Source organism: Garra rufa, chromosome 17 (assembly GCF_049309525.1).
Source record: "Garra rufa chromosome 17, GarRuf1.0, whole genome shotgun sequence".
Lineage (NCBI taxonomy): Eukaryota > Metazoa > Chordata > Actinopteri > Cypriniformes > Cyprinidae > Garra > Garra rufa.
The window spans coordinates 29675351-29694158 of NC_133377.1; the positions used below are offsets into that span (position 1 = coordinate 29675351).

At 34.1% G+C, this 18808-nt stretch overlaps 1 protein-coding gene across 1 annotated transcript in view; it reads right to left on the reverse strand.

The window, feature by feature from the left end:
- Positions 1-17649, reverse strand: part of tbc1d5 (TBC1 domain family, member 5) — a 24389-nt gene extending 6740 nt beyond the window's left edge. The window contains exons 1-16 of the mRNA XM_073821466.1: positions 17565-17649; positions 10027-10094; positions 9807-9906; positions 7895-7940; positions 7660-7768; positions 7425-7514; positions 7264-7338; positions 7119-7186; positions 3509-3611; positions 3252-3340; positions 3055-3105; positions 2885-2954; positions 2197-2369; positions 1342-1484; positions 930-1036; positions 428-513 (exon numbers count right to left, since the gene is read on the reverse strand). Coding sequence (XP_073677567.1) covers positions 428-513; positions 930-1036; positions 1342-1484; positions 2197-2369; positions 2885-2954; positions 3055-3105; positions 3252-3340; positions 3509-3611; positions 7119-7186; positions 7264-7338; positions 7425-7514; positions 7660-7768; positions 7895-7940; positions 9807-9903 — 1307 coding nt within the window. The 5' untranslated portion in view covers positions 9904-9906; positions 10027-10094; positions 17565-17649. The remainder of the gene's footprint in view (positions 1-427; positions 514-929; positions 1037-1341; positions 1485-2196; positions 2370-2884; positions 2955-3054; positions 3106-3251; positions 3341-3508; positions 3612-7118; positions 7187-7263; positions 7339-7424; positions 7515-7659; positions 7769-7894; positions 7941-9806; positions 9907-10026; positions 10095-17564) is intronic.
- Positions 17650-18808: the final 1159 nt, after the last annotated feature.

The following is an 18808-nucleotide window of genomic DNA, read 5'->3' on the forward strand; positions in this document are numbered from 1 at the left end:
AACAACACAGTATTAAGAATCAAGCGTATGTAAACTTTTGAATGGGGTAATTTTCATTAATTCAACTATTATTTCCTCTTCGGGACTCTATGTAAACATCTTCTATCTTATTCAGGTCAGTACTAAATAAAAAAAATAACATGGATTTTATATGATCCCTTTTATTTTGGTAAAATAATTCACATTTTTCAGATTCTGCCAAGTGTATGTAAACTTTTGACTTCACTTTCACTTCACTTCACAGCCTCAGGTCTTTTTAGGGTATGATGCGACAAGTTTTGCAGATCTGCATTTGGCAATTATTCTTTCGCAAGGCACTGTACATTATGAATTATAATATTAATTCTTGGACATGCTTAATTTCTTCTTTAAACAAGCATTGCATTAAAAGAGAGAAAAAAAAAGAATGCACAAAAATACAAGATACCGAGTCTTGTTGACCAAGTCGGCCCCACGGGTTTTGTAGTAATCAAGGTTTTGCTGGAACTGGTAGTTTACTGGCCGTGGATTATTCTGAAATTACATAAAGAGACATACGAGAAAAATAGCAAGTTATACTAATTACATAATGTACTAGCAGTATATAGTGTCTCTGCTTTTGAGTGTCACGCTAGGTTAAACCTGTGTTTAGGACACTGGGATACATTCCCTACACGTATATATAATATAATTTCCAGAATAACTAATAATAGTAATTCAGTTATTATCATTCCAATTAAATGACTAAATATTACATTTACTTTATATATTTATAATTAGAATATAATAATATTTATCATCTTATAAATAAATATATATATATAACAAAAAAATAAATATTTCATAAAATAAATTGTATTTGTAATATTTAGATATTTTATGAATATATATTTTTTTCAAAAAGTTAACCAAGATGTAAATATTAAAAGTGCAAATGCTCATAACAGTACCTTAGGGTCTCTGAGGAAGAGGGCTTTCAGCAGCAGAGAGTGGATATCTCCAATAGGAGGATAGTGCATCAGGAGCCCGAGACACGTCTGGAAATTACTAGCGATCACTGTGACATGAAAAACACAGGAACGATAGTTACTCCATATTTAAATAAACTGATAACGCTCTTTGTAAAGATACACATTCAGTGCCAGTAGGCATAAGCCAGCTCATCTGCATGCCATTACTTCCTATGTTTGGATTGGTTATGTAGGTGTCAGCGATGCGATATGACTAGACAGACTGATGACTCTGTGGGTTTATATTGCTTGATATCTACAGAACTCCAGGGGAAACACTCAAAGTGTATTTGGGCCTTAAGAAGTCTATATCTTGCACTCCATTGGTTTGTGTTATGAGAACTGAACTCACATGCATCTCTGATGTACAGAAGCATAGCAACAAACACGTAATCCACCAGGTCCAATGTAATGCTGTCTGCAAAAAGAGCATCCCAGACCACCAACAGATCCTGCAGGGGAAACTCCCGACCAAATAGCAGTCGAACCCAGCGACTGCCCACAAACACACAGAAACAGAATTCATAAATGAAGAAAAAGTTACAAATTTAGATGGAAAAAAAAAAACACTTATGGTTTAACCTCTCTTTAATTCTACATGTACAAATATATACATTTAATTATTTGTAAATTTATTGTAATAATATTAATAATAATATATTTAAATTATTGTAACAAATAATATGTGTGACCCTGTACCACAAAACCAGTCTTAAGTAGCATGGGTATATTTGCATAAAAATATATAAAAATACATTGTATGGGTCGAAATTATAGATTTTTTTATGCCAAAAATCATCATGATATTAAATAAAATAATGTTCCATGAAGATATTTTGTAAATTTTCTACTGTAAATATATCAAAACTTAATTTTTGATCAGTAATATGCATTGCTAAGAACTTCATTTGGAAACCTTTAAAGGTGATTTTTTTTAATATTTAGATTTTTTTGCACCTTCAGATTCCAGATATTCTCAAGTATCTTGGCAAGATATTGTTGTATCCTAACAAACCATACATCAATAAAAAGCTTATTTATTCAGCTTTGTATAAATGCATTACCCTTATGACTGGTTTTGTGGTCCAGGGTCACATATTTAACTTTATATAAATTTATTTTAACACACACACACACACACACACACACACACACACACACACACACACACACACACAAAATAAATATATTATTCATTCATACTCACATGCCATAAATCTGGGGAGCTATTTCTAGTCTGTTGAGGTGCATGTACAGTTCAATGTCGTGTTTCTTTACTAGCTGGTCCTGAATTCGGTTGACTTTAGTCACAATGGCAACAGAAGGGCCCGAGTCCTGTGGTCTTGCAAAGGGGATGCTGGTTAACATCTCTTCTTTGCCCTGAAATATTTAAACATAAGTAATGTTAAAGGTTGTATCAGCGATTCAAGGCTGAAACATAAAGTGTCACTTTCAGCTGACCTTTCTTCATGATCTGCTCGCTGCCTGCCCCATAAATTGGCTGTAAAAAAAAACGCGTCTCTCTGGTCAGCCTAGGGTCCGAGATATGCCAAAAAAACAATCGGTGCTACCAACGATTCCACAGCAAAACAAACAGTGTTCCAACCAATCACCGTCAGGGGGTTGGTGTTGTGGACTTTCGTACTGGTGCAGGGATGTGAGGGAGGCAGAGCGAAAGTCCACAACACGACCCTAGGCTGACCACAGAGACGCGTTTTTTTTTACAGCCAATTTATGGGGCAGGCAGCGAGCGGATCATGAAGAAAGGTCAGCTTAATTTGACACTTTATGTTTCAGGCTTGAAATCGCTGATACAACCTTTAAGAAGATTGAAGTTTGAATTAGACACTAACAAAATATCAATGCAAAGTTTTACTTAAAATCTTTCCTGGTACCTTTCTGACCTCCCGCTCAAAACTGCTGAACCAGGGTTCTGCTGTCTCCATGAGCAGAGAAAACATGGCACTACGGGAAAAGTAAAGAACAAAAAGACAGACTGAGCATAGAGTGTTTGGACACGACAAAGTGGTTTAAAATGTGTTATGATAATGCGACATTGACTCACTAAGCATCATGCTCATGGAATTTAGGATCCAGAAGGACTTTCATCTCATCACTGCAAATGAGGAAAGACAGTTTAAATAAACATACTAAGAATAACTGAAAATGCCATTAATAATGATTCAAAACACTACGCAGAACAAATTTAAACTTTAATTAGAGTCTTCAGATGGTCTCGCCTACATGGTAAATAGGTCAGACCTGGGATTGGCCGTCTCACTGGCATGTTGAAACGCCTGGTGATCACAGTGGAGAACAAACACTATAGGAGCCAGTAACTCATGCATGCCCTGTACAGAGACAGAGAGAGGGAGGGATGAAGAGTTGAAAAACGAGGATAATGTAAAGAGATGAATGCTTATTTTCAGGGAAAGTTATTATTAGATACGTCTGAGCCAGTTTGACAGGTTATGTTGTGGTGTGGAAGTATTTATGACAATCATTAAGTGTTTATAAACCTGCTTATACAGTAGCTGTTCGTTCTCTCGTGCATAGCAGAAGAGAATATCAGTCAGCTTTGTTCTGACATCCTCTTCCTGGAAGTACAGCATCTCTGGAAACCTGCAGCCAATCGAGAAAACACAGATGTATTATAATATATAATATGATGTAATATAATAATGCAACAGTATTAAAATTAAATTCTATTTTGTATGAAAAAAAAAATCAAATACACACTAAAACCAATTGTTTTAAAGGAGAAGTTCACTTCCAGAACAAAAATTCTAGATAATGTACTCACGCCCTTGTCATCCAAAATGTTCATGTCTTTCTTTCTTTTTTCAGTCGTAAAAAAATTATGTTTTCTGAGGCAAACATTTCAGGATTTTTCTCCATATAGCAGACTTCAAAGGTGCCCTGAGTTTGAACTTCCAAAATGCAGTTTAAATGCGGCTTCAAACGATCCCAGCCAAGGAAGAAGGGTCTTATCTACCGAAACGATCGGTTATTTTATTTTTTTATTACATTTTATATAATTTTTAACCCCAAACGCTCGTCTTGTCTTGTTTTTTCCGATTCAAGTCAGTCAGGGTATGTCGAAAAACTCCCATCTCATTTTCTCTCTCAACTTCAAAATTGTTTGATCATCTTTGCATGTTCACTTTGCAAACACTGGGTCAGTACTTCTGCAGCGATGTAGGATTATTTTAAAATGATTTTTGAAGTTGAGGGAGAAAATAAGATGTGAGTTTTTCGACATACCCTAACTGTCTTGAAACGGAAAACAACAGAGTTCAGGCAGAGCAAGTCAAGACGAGTGTTTGAGTAAAAAATGATATAAATTTTAATTTAAATACAAAACTAACAAACGTTTTGCTAGATAAGACCCTTCTTCCTCAGCTGGGATCGTTTACAACCGCATTTGGGATCGTTTGAAGCCACATTTAAACTGCATTTTGGAAGTTTAAACTCGGGACACCATAGAAGTCCATTATACGGAGAAAAAATCCTGAAATGTTTTCCTCAAAAAACAATTTCTTTAAGACTGAAGAAAGAAATACATGAACATGGCGGTGAGTACAGTATCTGTAAATTTTTGTTCTGGAAGTGAACTTCTCTTTTAATGATCATTTTAATGTGCTGATTTAAAGAATTAGTTCACTTCCAGAATAAAAATTTCCTGATTATTTACTCACCCCCATGTCATTCAAGATGTTCATGTCTTTCTTTCTTCAGTCGAAAAGGAATTAAGGTTTTTGAGGAACACATTCCAGGAGTTTTATCCATATAGTGGTCTTCAATGGTGGGCAACGGGTTAAAAGTCCAAATTGTAGTTTCAGCTTAGCTTCAAAGGGCTCTACACAATCCCAGACGATAAATAAGGGTCTTACCTAGCTAAACAATTTTGTAGTCATTTTCTACAAAAACAAACACCTTTACATAATTTTTAACCACAAATGCTCATCTTTCACTAGCTCTGCGATGTACATCTGCGACTTCACGCATTACGTAATCATATCGGAAAGGTCACGCATGTTTTTTTTTCCAACTTCAAAATCATCCAACATCTTTGTAAATGCCATTTGACTTTTTTTGCACATTCACTTTGTAAACACTGTACTTCCACCTATGTCACACGTAACCTTTCCAACATGACTACATAATGTGTGAAGTCAAACTAGTGTAAGACGAGCAATTTGTGATTAAAAAGTATATACATTTGTATTTTTTTTTTGTTTTTTTAGAAAAATTACAGAATGTTTCGCTAGATAAGACCCTTATTCCTCAGCTGGGAATGTGTAGAGCAGGGGTCTTCAACTAAAACGGCTCGAGGTCCAGTAATGAACCCTGCTCACCAGCCGAGGTCCAGACAATTATATATAAAAAACGATTCATGTTTTTTGCGAGACCAGGGTATCTGCAGCATATTTTATCTTAAATTCTAAACATTTAAGACCTGAACAAAAATAAATGAAGAATTAAATAAATAAATAATTAAAATGACTGTAAAAAGCATGAGTTACAATTCAGATGCAAGTTTCACAAAACAAAAAAAGATTTCTTAAATTATAAGCTTCACATTCCAGCCTTCAAGAGTCAAAAGTATCAGTTCTTATATAAATTTAAACAATTATTGTCAATCAAGTATTATATTAATTAACATATACATATATTTTACTGCCTTAATTGTTTAAATTTGTATAACACATTATCTTGTCGATCCATTAGTTCACATTTACAACTCTAGGTGTTTGCTGCTTCAAACCATTGATTGATTTTTTATATTGGTCTTTTTGACAACAGCAGACGTACCACTGATTAAAAATGGCAGATCATTCTCTTCCAGCAGGAGGCGCTATCAGAATGGTACACAAAGCAGCGCCATAGCTGACTTTGAAACGTGCAGCGCTCATATTTATTCAGTGGATAGCTTTATAAAGTTTCATCGCAATTCTTGCCTTTTAAGCCGCGGTCACACTAGACTTTGAGCGTGCGAAATTCCTTCGGATGCTGCTGCAACGGTCGTGATATGACGTCATTCTCTGCTGCGTCTTTTTAAAAGTTAAATTCAGCACATGACACTAATAATACATTTTAAATGTAAAAACACACAATCTACTACACTTTACCGCAGTGTTGCAGTTTTAAATGTTTAAATTTAAGGTTCTTTTCATTCAGCTAGAGGTCATGCTGTGACGTATCGATCTCCTGTTGGTCCCACAGAGTCATGTGATACGAATTCGTTGGTCAGAGTTTACCAAGTTTGAACTTTCGGACGCAGCGAAATGCGAAAATATTTCGCATGGGCTTGCGCTTCCGGTCTAAAGCATTCGCATGCGTATGAATGGAAGTCAATGGAACGAAAAATGCAGTGTGACCGCACCTTTAGTCCCGAATTTAAGACAACCTGAAATCATAATTAAGACTTTCTTAACCCCTAATAATACTGCAGTCATCAATGAAAATTGAGAGCTTTATTATAAACGCTGACTTTCAAAAACAACCCTTAGCCTCCACAAAATACGTTTCTTTTTATTTTTTCCCCACTGTGTTCGGCGCACAAGAGAAATATTAGGGAAGTAAATTAATATCAGCATATTAAGTATATTCATCTATAATTGTCTCTAAGAGAATGTGCACGTCAGATGCTGAAACATGCGTTTTCCATCAACGTTTTTCACTCACTGAAAGCTACATCTGTCTGTACGCAATGCGCTGATCTCTGCTCTCATCACTGCACGGAAGATTGCACCCAAACACTGACTCTGGTGTGCTTGATATAAATTTATTTATTCGAAATTAGCGTTTGGCATTTTTTTTATTTAATTAATTATGTCAAAAGACGGTCCGCATGGATGCATCTTGCGGTCCGCCAGTTGACAACCCCGGGTGTAGAGCTTTGAAGCTGCACTGAAACTACAATTTGGACCTTCAACCCACTGGGTCCCATTAAAGTCCACTATATGGAGAAAAATCCTGACATGTTTTCCTAAAAAAAAAAAACTAAATTTATTTTCGACTGAAGAAAGAAAGACATGAACATCTTGGATGACATGAAGATAAGTAAATAATGACAGAAGACTGAATGGATGGTAGTGTTTCTGTACAGGTAGTTCACACACTTACGTTCGTAAAACATCTTGTTTGATCATGCTCCTGAGCTCTTTATCCTGAAAGAACTTATTCCATAGACTCTGAAGAGAGAGAAAAAAAGATGTCAAACATTAATGAACAGATCCATGCAGTTTTACTGCATTGGTTATTCTCTCACCCCCTCATCCTGTGACAGTGGGTTGTTCACCACCAGGTCCTGTTGGCCGGCAGCTTTGCGAGGGTTTGTAATATGCTGCAGTTCAAAACAAACAATCATGATTTACATTCAGAACATACTGAAGACACATAAATCACTGCCACATACATGTGCACACATACCGTCTCTTTGATTTTCTCATATTGTGCTCTGAGCTCCTTGGTTCGACTGATCCATTGAGCCTTATCTTCTGGCAGGGCTTCCAGATAAAGCTGGAACCAATCAAACCAAAGCTCATAATTTGTTCTACCCCATTTGGCTCAGAAATCGCACACTTAACCTTTCAACCCTAATAACAACAAGATGACACTTTTCATGCAGTAAACCTGTCATCTGCCACTGTCACGTAGCCATTACCTTCCAGCATACGCTGCGGAATCGGCTGCTCCGTAATCGGCCGTTAATACCAGCCTGCCTGATCCGCGCCAGGTAGTTACTGTTCTGGAACAAATCATCCCACTCCTTTCTGTACAGAGCATGTCAAACAGAAAGTTAGAGGATAGAGATACACCTTCATCACACAGCAGTGAGTTTCACATGTGAGCCAGAGTGGATCTCTGATGCTTTGAGACATTAGGCAAAGAAGAATGACCTGTATGATTGAAACGTGGACTCAACAGCACTATCCAATGATCCTCCTGAAATTAAAGAAACACAGAGAAAACAGTTAAGATGTCATAGTTGGTGACCTAAACACTCAACTGGAAACTACAGAATTCAGAATAATTAACTTTTAGATAATAATAATTTTTTTTCATAGTTCAGCACAGTGCTAGGCAATATATTGCATATTAAAGTGATAGTTCACTTAAAATAAAAATTATGTCATTAATTACTCACCCTCATGTCGTCCCAAACCCATAAGACCTTCAATCATCTTCTGAACACAAATGAAAATATTTTAGCTTTCTGACCCTGCATAGACAGCAAAGATACTACCATCTTCAAGGCCCAGAAAGGAAGTACAGACATTGATAAAATAGTCCATGTGACATCAGTGGTTTAACCTTAATTTTACGAGAATACTTTTTGTGCGCAAAGAAAGCAAAAATAATGACTGTTGTCTATGCAGAGTCAGAAAGCTCTAGGATTTCATCAGAAATATCTTAATTTGTGTTCCAAAGATGAACAAAAGTCTTATGGGTTTGAAACAACATAAGGGTGAGCAATTAATGACAGAATTTTCATTTTTAGTTGCACTATCCCTTTAATAACACAACCCTAGTGATATTTTGTAGCATTAGATTTCATAAGTTCGATTTATTTCTCTGAAACTGTTCAAATGGCCTATGCAAGTGAATCAATTCAAAACTGAATTTGTTTCATTGAAGTCTCTCCTGGCATTTTTCAAACTTTAAAATATTTTTGTAAAAATAAACATATATATTAGGGCCGGGACTCGATTCAAAAAAATTATCTAATTAGAAGCTTTGTAATTAATTAATCAAAATTAATCGCATTTTAATCGCATATAAATATTTGACCTGAGAACAGTGAGAAGTAAGTTTTTTCATATGGATTTTTAGTATACCATTGAATAGTGACTGAATAGCTTAAGCAACAAAATATTGTTTATTTTTGTTCAACCAAGTCCAACAGACCAGTGCAATATTGCCATTAAGTGTAGCAATAGGATGCAACCATGCTCTTATCGACGCTTCCATCCATTCGTTTTTTTTATAACAAAATTTCCCATTCACAGGGCCAACCAAAGCGGTCTCATCAGCTTCTTTGTCCTTGTTCACTGTGGTTTGTTTTTGTCTAGTTGGTGCTCCAGTAAAATCAGTCCGCCGAAACTAATCCAGTGAGAAACGTTCCGCGGTGCAAAAATAAGTGCGATTAAAATGCTTTAAAAAAATTTAACGCGTTATTTTTGTGTAATTAATTAATCTAAATTAACGCGTTAAAGTCCCGGCCCTAATATATATATCTAAATATACACTATTGTTCAAAATCTCAGGTTCAGTAAGGTTTTTGTTTAAAGAAATTAATATTTTTATTCAGCAAAGATGCATTAAATTGATCAAAAGTGACAGTAAAGATTTCGGTTTAAAATAAATCTTGTTCTTTCTCAATCTCAAAATACACCAAATCAGAAAATCAGAATGATTTCTGAAGGATCATGTGACATAGAATTTGAAAATATATTAAAATGAAAAACCGTAATTTTAAAATGTAGTAATATTTTACAGTATTACTGTTTTTAACTATTTTTGATCAAATAAATGAGTATAATAAACGTATTTTCAAAAACATAAAAAAATTACCATACACTTTCAAACAATAGTGTAAGTAAGTAAAATATAGTAATTACTAGCTTCACACATACCGGTAAGTTTGCTTTGCCAATTATTAACCAATATGAGAAGTTTTAAACATTTGAGAGCAATTGTCAAAATACAAATCACAGTACTTATCGAAAATAAACACAATATAAAATATCCAGTCCTATTCTGACATTGTTAGGTCTCATAATTTGAATGTAGATATATTAGGTATCTTACGGTCTCTGTTCTTGTTGTAGTTCTGTAGGGGGTCGTAACCCGTCTCCTGCTCGTCCTGCTGCAGCGGGTGTCGTGTTTCGAAGTTTGGGTGCTGCATGTCCTGCAAAACCACAGAGGAAGAGCTAAAGACTGTGATATCAACACTCACCACCGAAGCCAAGATCAACACTACAGTACAAAACAAGAACTACATCTACACAGGTACTGTGTGGACACTTACTGTTAGACTCGCCTGGTTCTCCTCATAGGCCTGATCACAGTGGAGACCACAGTCCACTAACCATTAATCTGCCAAACAGAAGAGCAAAAACAACTGAATAAACCGACAGAGACTAACTGACAATACTAATAGCTTACTTATCGTTGACTGCATATTTAACTATTGTATAACATGAAGAATTTTTTAAAGAGACAGTCCACACAAAAATGGAAATTGTCATCATTTACTTTACCTTATATAGTTCCAAACTGTATGACTTTCATTCTTAAATGGAACATAAAAGAAGGTATTTTGAAGAATGTTAGTCCCACTGACTATTGGGTCATCAGTGTCAACTCAACCAGAGGTCAACCAGAGGTCCCCAGCTCAAATGTTTTGATTTTGTTAGAATTTTTGTAGAAAGACAAAATATATAGTGATGAAAGCCAAAATATTAAATGTCACAGATGTATATTTACTAATGTATTGTAGAGGGGATTCGAAATGACATTTCACCTGAGTTTTGGAGCCAAAATTACTTTAGAAAGCTGGCAGCATTTTATTTTTACTTAGAAATTGGTAGGTCTATTAGTAAAACCTGTTGACTTTTTTTTGTTTCATTATATGCCAACGGTGACAGTTCAAAAATGGCAAAAAGCACTAATACTCAAGAAGTATTAAAGATTTCTTAATAGCCTTTTAGATTCTGGTTCTTAACAAATTTTCCTTCTGGCATTCCAATTTTAAAGGCCCTCAATGATTCAATCCTATAGATATGAAGATATTTATGTGGCTCCATGAGTAAATTGGTCAACTATTCACATTTTCAGTAGTCTGTACATACAATGGAATTCAATGGGACCACACTGTAAAAAGATTTCACCAGTTTCAACTTAAAGGAGAAGTCCGGTGTGATATTGACCTAAAGTGTAATGAATCATGATACCGAGTGTGAACGTACCTTGCATATCTCATCCCGTCTTGTCCACTGCAGTCCGAAATCTGGGGTCAGTTAGCCGATGCTCACAACAGGTTGTCAATGATGGTGAATAGGGCATTGAAGTAGCCATGTAAATAAATCACTGTTTTATGCGATACGATAAGTCGAGTGTCGAGCAGGAAGGAACTTATCAGGTTTTCAACTTATCAGGTTGTAGTTTCCTTCCTGCTCGTCACTCGACTTATCGTGGCTAAATTCAAGATGGCGGCGGCCGCTAAACTTCTTGCAGTTACTGTCTGTATAAATTTTCTCGTAAATAAACTACCGGTGCTTTTTCTCAATGTCTCGTTTTAAATGTCAGGGCCCTTGGAAGTCTACCAATGAAGTGTGGAGCTACTTTGTGCCTCGTAAATGGCATAAAACAGTGATTTATTTACATGGCTACTTCGATGCCCTATTCACCATCATTGACAACCTGTTGTGAGCATCGGCTAACTGACCCCAGATTTCGGACTGCAGTGGACAAGACGAGATGAGATATGCAAGGTACGTTCACACTCGGTATCATGATTCATTACACTTTAGGTCAATATCACACCGGACTTCTCCTTTAAAAACCTAAGTTCAACAGCTGCCTTAGAATTTTAAGTTAAATCAACTTAACACTACAAGTTATTTCAACTCACAACAATAAAATGTGTTAAAATGACTTGTACTTTTAAGTTGACTTAACTTATGAGTTAAAATTACTTGCAGTTTTAAGTTGATTTAACTTAAAATGTTAAGGTAGCTGCTGAACTTAAGTTTTTAAAATGAAACTTTTTACAGTGCAGAAACTGTTTTCTTACCAGCATTTCTCAAAATATCTTCTTTTATGTTCCACAAAAGAAAGAAATGCATACATGTTTGTAATAACATATGGATGAGCAAATGATGACAATTTTTATTTTTGGATGAACTATCCCTTTAACATTCAAAACAAACAAATGTAGATTAGTGCAATGGAGACATGACAAGGTAGAAATGACAAAATGTCTTCATCATCAACTTTTTAGGACTGGTTAGGACAGAACTCAAATCAATACATCAGATACACAGCAGCTTGATAAATGTCTGGTTAGTATACAGCAAACAGATTTGTGTTTGTTTGGATTAATTACATAGTTTCATTTTGGTCGAAAGCTGTTTGTAATTAAATCCAAGTTTAGCTGCTAATTCTGGCACAGAATGCAAATGTATTTCACAGCCAGAATGTTTCTAAATTCATGACAGCAACATGAATGAAGAATGCCAGCAACTCCGTTCTTAATAATTAAATAATATTTAATTGGATTGTTTGTACCATCACCTCAGGTTCATTACACCAGCAACACTTGTATTCATTTACCAGAATAACCAGCCATGCTAACATTTGACAGATGTGCAGTGAATTAAATCACAGTCCTGACTCAAACAAAGAAACAAAGAGGCAAACAAACGGCATTTGATCTGTTATATATGTGGTATAATTGTTCTGCAGCACTGAGGGCGCGTGAGCAAACACACTGGCAGTGCCAAGCGCTGGTTGGAAGTGATTCCCAGACATTTATAAACCAAAAATATCCCTGCTTCGACAATCCAGTGGAAAAACAGGCTTGTCTGGATTTTTTTTCTATTTTTTAATCATTCTTTTTTTTTAATAAGGCTGCATTTGGTTCTGAACACACACACAACCTCCAGCAAACGACCTTTATCAATTATGCAGATGAACTAATAAACACTGATCTAACATCTCTGTACACCAAAAGACAGCCTGTGCAACTCATGCATTATAAATAATTGTGGTATATTAGCTGATACATGAAGAAAAGATGCCTTGGAAATTGCCACTGTGGGGGTGGGATAGTACAAAGAAACAAAAAAATAACAAATCAAATCATAAAGGTATTATTTAATTATATACACCACCAGTCCAAAGTTTATGAACAGTAAGATTTTTAATTTTTAAAAATCTAATGTTTGAAAATTAATGTACAGCAAAAACAGTACAATTTTAAAATAGTTTTACTATTAAAAAGAACTGTTTTCTTTTTGAATATATTTCAACATGTAATTTATTCCTGTAATTTCAAAGCTGAATTTTTGGCATCATTACTCCAGTCACATGATCCTCCAGAAATCATTCTAATATTCTGATTTGCTGCACACAAAAAAAAAACATTTATTATGTTGAAAACAGCTTTTTCAGGTTTTTTGATGCATATAAAGTTCAGAAGAACAGCATTTATCTGAAATAGAAATCTTTGTTAACATTATAAATGTTTTTATCATCTTGATCAATTTAAAGCATCCTTTCTCAATTAATGTATACATTTCTATAATTGCTTCCCAAAAAAAAATGAATGTATATTTAAAAAAAAACATAATAATAATAATATATATATACATATACATATATGTGACCCTGGACCACAAAACCAGTCTTAAGTCGCTGGGGTATATTTGTAGCAATAGCCAAAAATACATTGTATGGGTCAAAATTATTGATTTTTCTTTTATGCCAAAAATCATTAGGAAATTAAGTAAAGATCATGTTCCATGAAGGTTTTTTGTAAAATTCCTACTATAAATATATCAAAATGTAATTTTTGATTAGTAATATGCATTGTTAAGAACTGAATTTGGAGAACTTTAAAGGTGATTTTCTCAGTATTTTGATTTTTTGCACCCTCAGATTCCAGATTTTCAAATAGTTGTATCTCGGCCAAATATTGTCCTATCCTAACAAACCATACATCAATAGAAAGCTTATTTATTGAGCTTTCATGTGATGTATACATCTCAATTTTGTAAAATTTAACCTTATGACTGGTTTTGTGGTCCAGGGTCATATATATATATATATATATATATATATATATATATATATATATATATATATACTACAAGAATGGTATAGTGTATGTATGTTACAAAAGCTTTTTATTTCAGATAAATGCTGATATTTGGTTCTTTCTATTCATTTATTCATCAAAGATCATCATACATCAAAATGTACTCAACTATTCTCAAATATTGATAATATTAAAAATAATAAATGTTTCTTGAACAGCAAATCAGCATATTAGAATGATTTTGAATTACAATGATCATGTGACACTGAAGACTGGAGTAATAATGCTGAAAATTTAGCTTTGATCTCAGGAATAAATTACATTTTAAAATATATTCCGAAATTTTACTGTTTTGCTGTACTTTGGATCAAATGCTTCTTTAGAAAACATTAAAAATCTTACGGTTCAAATACTTTTGACTGGTAGTGTAAATTGTAAAAATAATAATATAAATAATAAATAATAAAAAACAACTGTAATATTATTATTATTATTATTATTAAATAAAATATTATGAAAAATAAATAACAATTACATAATATCAATAAATCATATAAAAATAACTGTATTAATGTTATTTTAAAAATCTAATAAAATAAAATAAAAAATGTATATAATCATATAAATGTACATTATTATTAATAATAATTGCATTCCTCTCCACTGAGAGTCATTCAAAAGTTTGTTTTCTGTCCAAATAAAAATCATAAGTGGCAGATTTCAAATTACATAAGCTAACAGATAGCTTTCTGTATTATAGACCTCCTTGGCCCAGCTCAATTAGATTTATGCATTAGCTCTGGTACAGTGGGAAATCCCAGGATCCTCTGCAGTGAAGTACAGTGCAGGAAATTAGCATAAAGCCTCAGGGACAACTAGAGGAATGATTAAACCAAGGCAGACACATGAATAATAATTAAAATATTCTAAACACAACAATAATAATGAACTGGACCTGCAAGACGCCTCACACAAAGGAATTCGACTTAGACATTCACCAAAAAGATTATTAGGTAACTGCAAAAATAGAAATAAAAATAGCTTTGTAATTAGATGTTTGGCTGGTGTAGCATGAAACTATCGCCTTAATGTTCAGTTTGTTTCTAACATTGCAACTACTGCATTTACTGGCACAGCTGCAGGGTAAAGGCAGCACTGATGCAATCACTCCACAAATGAATCCTTGCATATTTCATTAGCTATTCACATATGCGAGCATGAACGCACACACATAACATGCATAAATATTTATCACTGCTTCAAATAACTGTGGTGGGAGAAATTACTTGATTCAGATGCAGGGCAAAAGTTCCTTTGCTTGTATATGTGCGTCTGTATGTGCCTAAACACATGCATAATCAAGGAGAAAAGCTTTTTTAGCTAAGATTAACATGGCATTGCAATCCTTATTTACTGCGTGGGTATTTGAAATGCGAAATGAGGAACTGAAAAAAAAAAAAAAACTACTGTGAGAAACCTGTGCCTAACCAAAATGAAGGAACGAAACAAACCTAACTCACTAAAGTAACTAACGTAATTTGCATAAATAGAAATGCTAAAGGGAAGTTACATATACTAGCAAATTTAAAATAATCTACCAAACATTTAAGCAGTTTCATGAGACAAACCCCAGCTCATTACATCAAAACGCCTTTGGGTGCAGCACACACCAATAAGGAGGGTTACAGAAGCAGACCAGGCCTAAACCTGTTTAAACACACTCACATGCCTTCACTTCATCAGCCAATTACAGAACAGAGCTCCTGTACCAATCACATGACAGTAGATCATAGGAATTCTAAGAGCTACTGGGTGAACTCAAAAACCCTATGTTATCATAAGTGCAGAAATATGCTTGGTCATAATATTAGAGCAGTACTAAATTAAGAAAAGAATGTGCACATGTTTTGGTTCTGTAATATGCATGCATTTACAGACAATGACAATGTGAAATGGAATGGTGTTTTCTAATATTACAAGACTAAGAGTACGTTTCTTCAAACATTAATTAACCAAAGGCTATGAGATAATTGTAATCTAACATGGTTTGCATGCATTAAATACTGCAGCATGACAGGCGTTTAACTGAAACGTCACACAGAAGTGTGTGTGTGTGTGTGTGTGTGTGTGTGTGTGTGTGTGTGTGTGTGTGCTGGTCTTGTGATGCCACGTTAAGTCTTTTTCTGTTGTTCAGACTATGTGCCCTCAGGTCCAAAGAGAATCATATAGTCCTCCAAAAATCATGCCGTCCTAATTCAGTAATACGTTATAATGTTAAATAGAAAACTCTGAAAATATTAGAGAAAGAGGAATCATGAAATATCAAATCCTCAATAGATTTTCAGAAAGGGCGTCACTAAAATTCAGGTGGTCAGTTCACCATTTTAGTTACTTGTTAAATAACATAACTTTCATTTCAATGTTATATTAAAAAAAATATAAATACACTACCAGTCAAAAGTTTTTGAACAGTAAGATTTTTAATGTTTTTTTTAAATAAGTCTCTTCTTCTCACCAAGCCTGCATTTATTTTATCCAAAGTACAGCAAAAACAGTACAATTTTGAAATATTTTTCTATTTAAAATGTAATTTATTCCTGAGATTTCAAAGCTGAACTTTTAGCATCTTTACTCCAGTTACATGATCCTTCATTAATCATTTTAATATTCTGATTTGCTGCTCAAAAAAAAACATGCATCATCATTATTGTTATGTTGAAAACAGCCGAGTAGAATTTTTTCAGGTTTTGCAGAAAATGCAGCTTTGATCACAGGAATAAATTACATTTTAAAATATATTCCAATAGAAATCAGTTATTTTAAATAGCAAAAATATTTTACAATATTTCTGCTTTTGCTGTATTTTGAATCAAATAAATGCAGGCTTGGTCAGCAGAAGAGACTTATTAAAAAAACAAACAAATCTTATTGTTTCTAAACTTTTGACTGGTAGTGTATATATATTTAAATTAAATTATATTATCAGCATCTTAAAGGTCCAAAATTGAAAACAGATGATATCAAGACTTACTATCAGGAAATATTTGTATCTATGTTCTCCATTATAAGTTACAAAGCTTTGAAACATCAGATTTGTTTGAACAGACAATGCAGTATAACATTACAATATCACCATCATATTGATAAGGCATAATAATTATTCAACAATCAGCAAAGCTGTACCACTTATTTAAAACTGTCCAATCATTAAAAAAAATAAATAAGAATCAATCATTGAAAACCAATATCAGTCACAGATTATTTAGAATTTTACAGGGAATGTGTCCCACTCTATGCATATGATTATACAGCTTTCAGATATAGAATCGGGATCTAAGAATCTCTAACCAGAAGTGAAAATAAATATGGGACATTGATCTCATAATGTGGACAGACATCAATTGCATAACCAATGAAATATAATTTGAAATTTACAGGCATCCCTACAGCCTAAATATCAAAGGCAAATTTCAAAATGACACTATAATTTCTCATATTCATGCCGCCGACGCATACTGTTTGGGATTTACATTAGAAAACTGATTAAAAGCGCTTAATAAAGTTGGATTTATTGATGGAGATGTTGAGTCTAAAGGCCTTACGGGGCTGGCAGCTCCACACTTCCGATATGAATCATTGCACAACATTTCACTCTCTTAATGTCGCTGCATTCCGTTTTGACAAGCACTCCGACTATCGCAAACGCCAGTTTCAGTGCGGTAAAGGGAATTCGGTTGATATTTTACCTGCAATGCTTCACGCGAGTCTGCCCATTCTGCCTTGTGCAGTCTGCATGTAAACACTCTAGCGCGAGTCAGGCGGATGTGCCGCAGAACAGCTGATCAGACACGTGACTCCGCACGGGAAGCCTCAGCAAGACAGGTTTGAAACGCCCGCGATGTTTTATCCTTATTGTATCGAAAGTCAGATATAACTCATCTAATATAAGAGCTGTGGTGGATTAAAGAGAAATATTTCTTTATATGACAGCATATACCACATATAAACAGTGAATTTCGAAATTTGCAAACCACATGTCACACTTTACCTGTCATTCGTTTTTGAAATAGCAGAAATTAATCTGATGAATCAGTTTGCTAAAAATCTTTGTAACACAAGTGTAACATTTCATTGAATTATCTCGTAATCACAAATTTACAGTAAGTTCTCCTAAAAGCACCCGTCCTCTGACCTTAACTCATATAGAGGGTTTGCACCACTGATCTATAATAGAGAATTTTATAAAACGGTAAGTTCCATTCCTCAATTCTGATTGGTCAGCAGCTGTGTCGTATTCATCAGAGCCATAGAGAAATAATATATATTAGGGATGGGCGATACCACTTATTTTGTTTTCGATACGATACCGATATTTTTAAGGCCAGTATCATCGATATCGATACCGATACGATACTTCTAAACTTAATTTTTAAATTATTACATTTATTAAATTAATAAGAGTAAAATATGTAATTATGCCCTTTTTTTTATAACCTTTTACACTTTATATTTGAAATGCATTTTAACATTTAATATGCAACTAATTAAATTTTATTTTCTACACGTGGTTAAAATATGTTTACTTTAGTGGTAACTACAAAACCTACAGTTGAAAATACTTGGTTTCATAAGGGGCTGCCAGTGACAGGCTGTTGCACACATAAAATACAACATTTTTATTCTGCCAGTGTATAATTTATATTAACATTACTACAAAACATGATCAATGAACTTTAAGTGTTAATTTAAAGAAATGTAATTGCACTTGTGAAATGCAAATTATGTAAGCTTCAGTTTCAGTTTGTTTATTGAGAAATAGCTGAAACATTTTTTTTTATTTTCTGTCCTCTGATAAGCATTGTACAGGGCTGTCGTTCCCAAAAGCATCAATGATTTCTTATGATACTTTTAGGAAACACAGCCCTGTTTGAATGCACTGTCTAAAGGGAGTGAATGCGCTCTGTGATTGATTGGTTCTGTCTTGCATCAT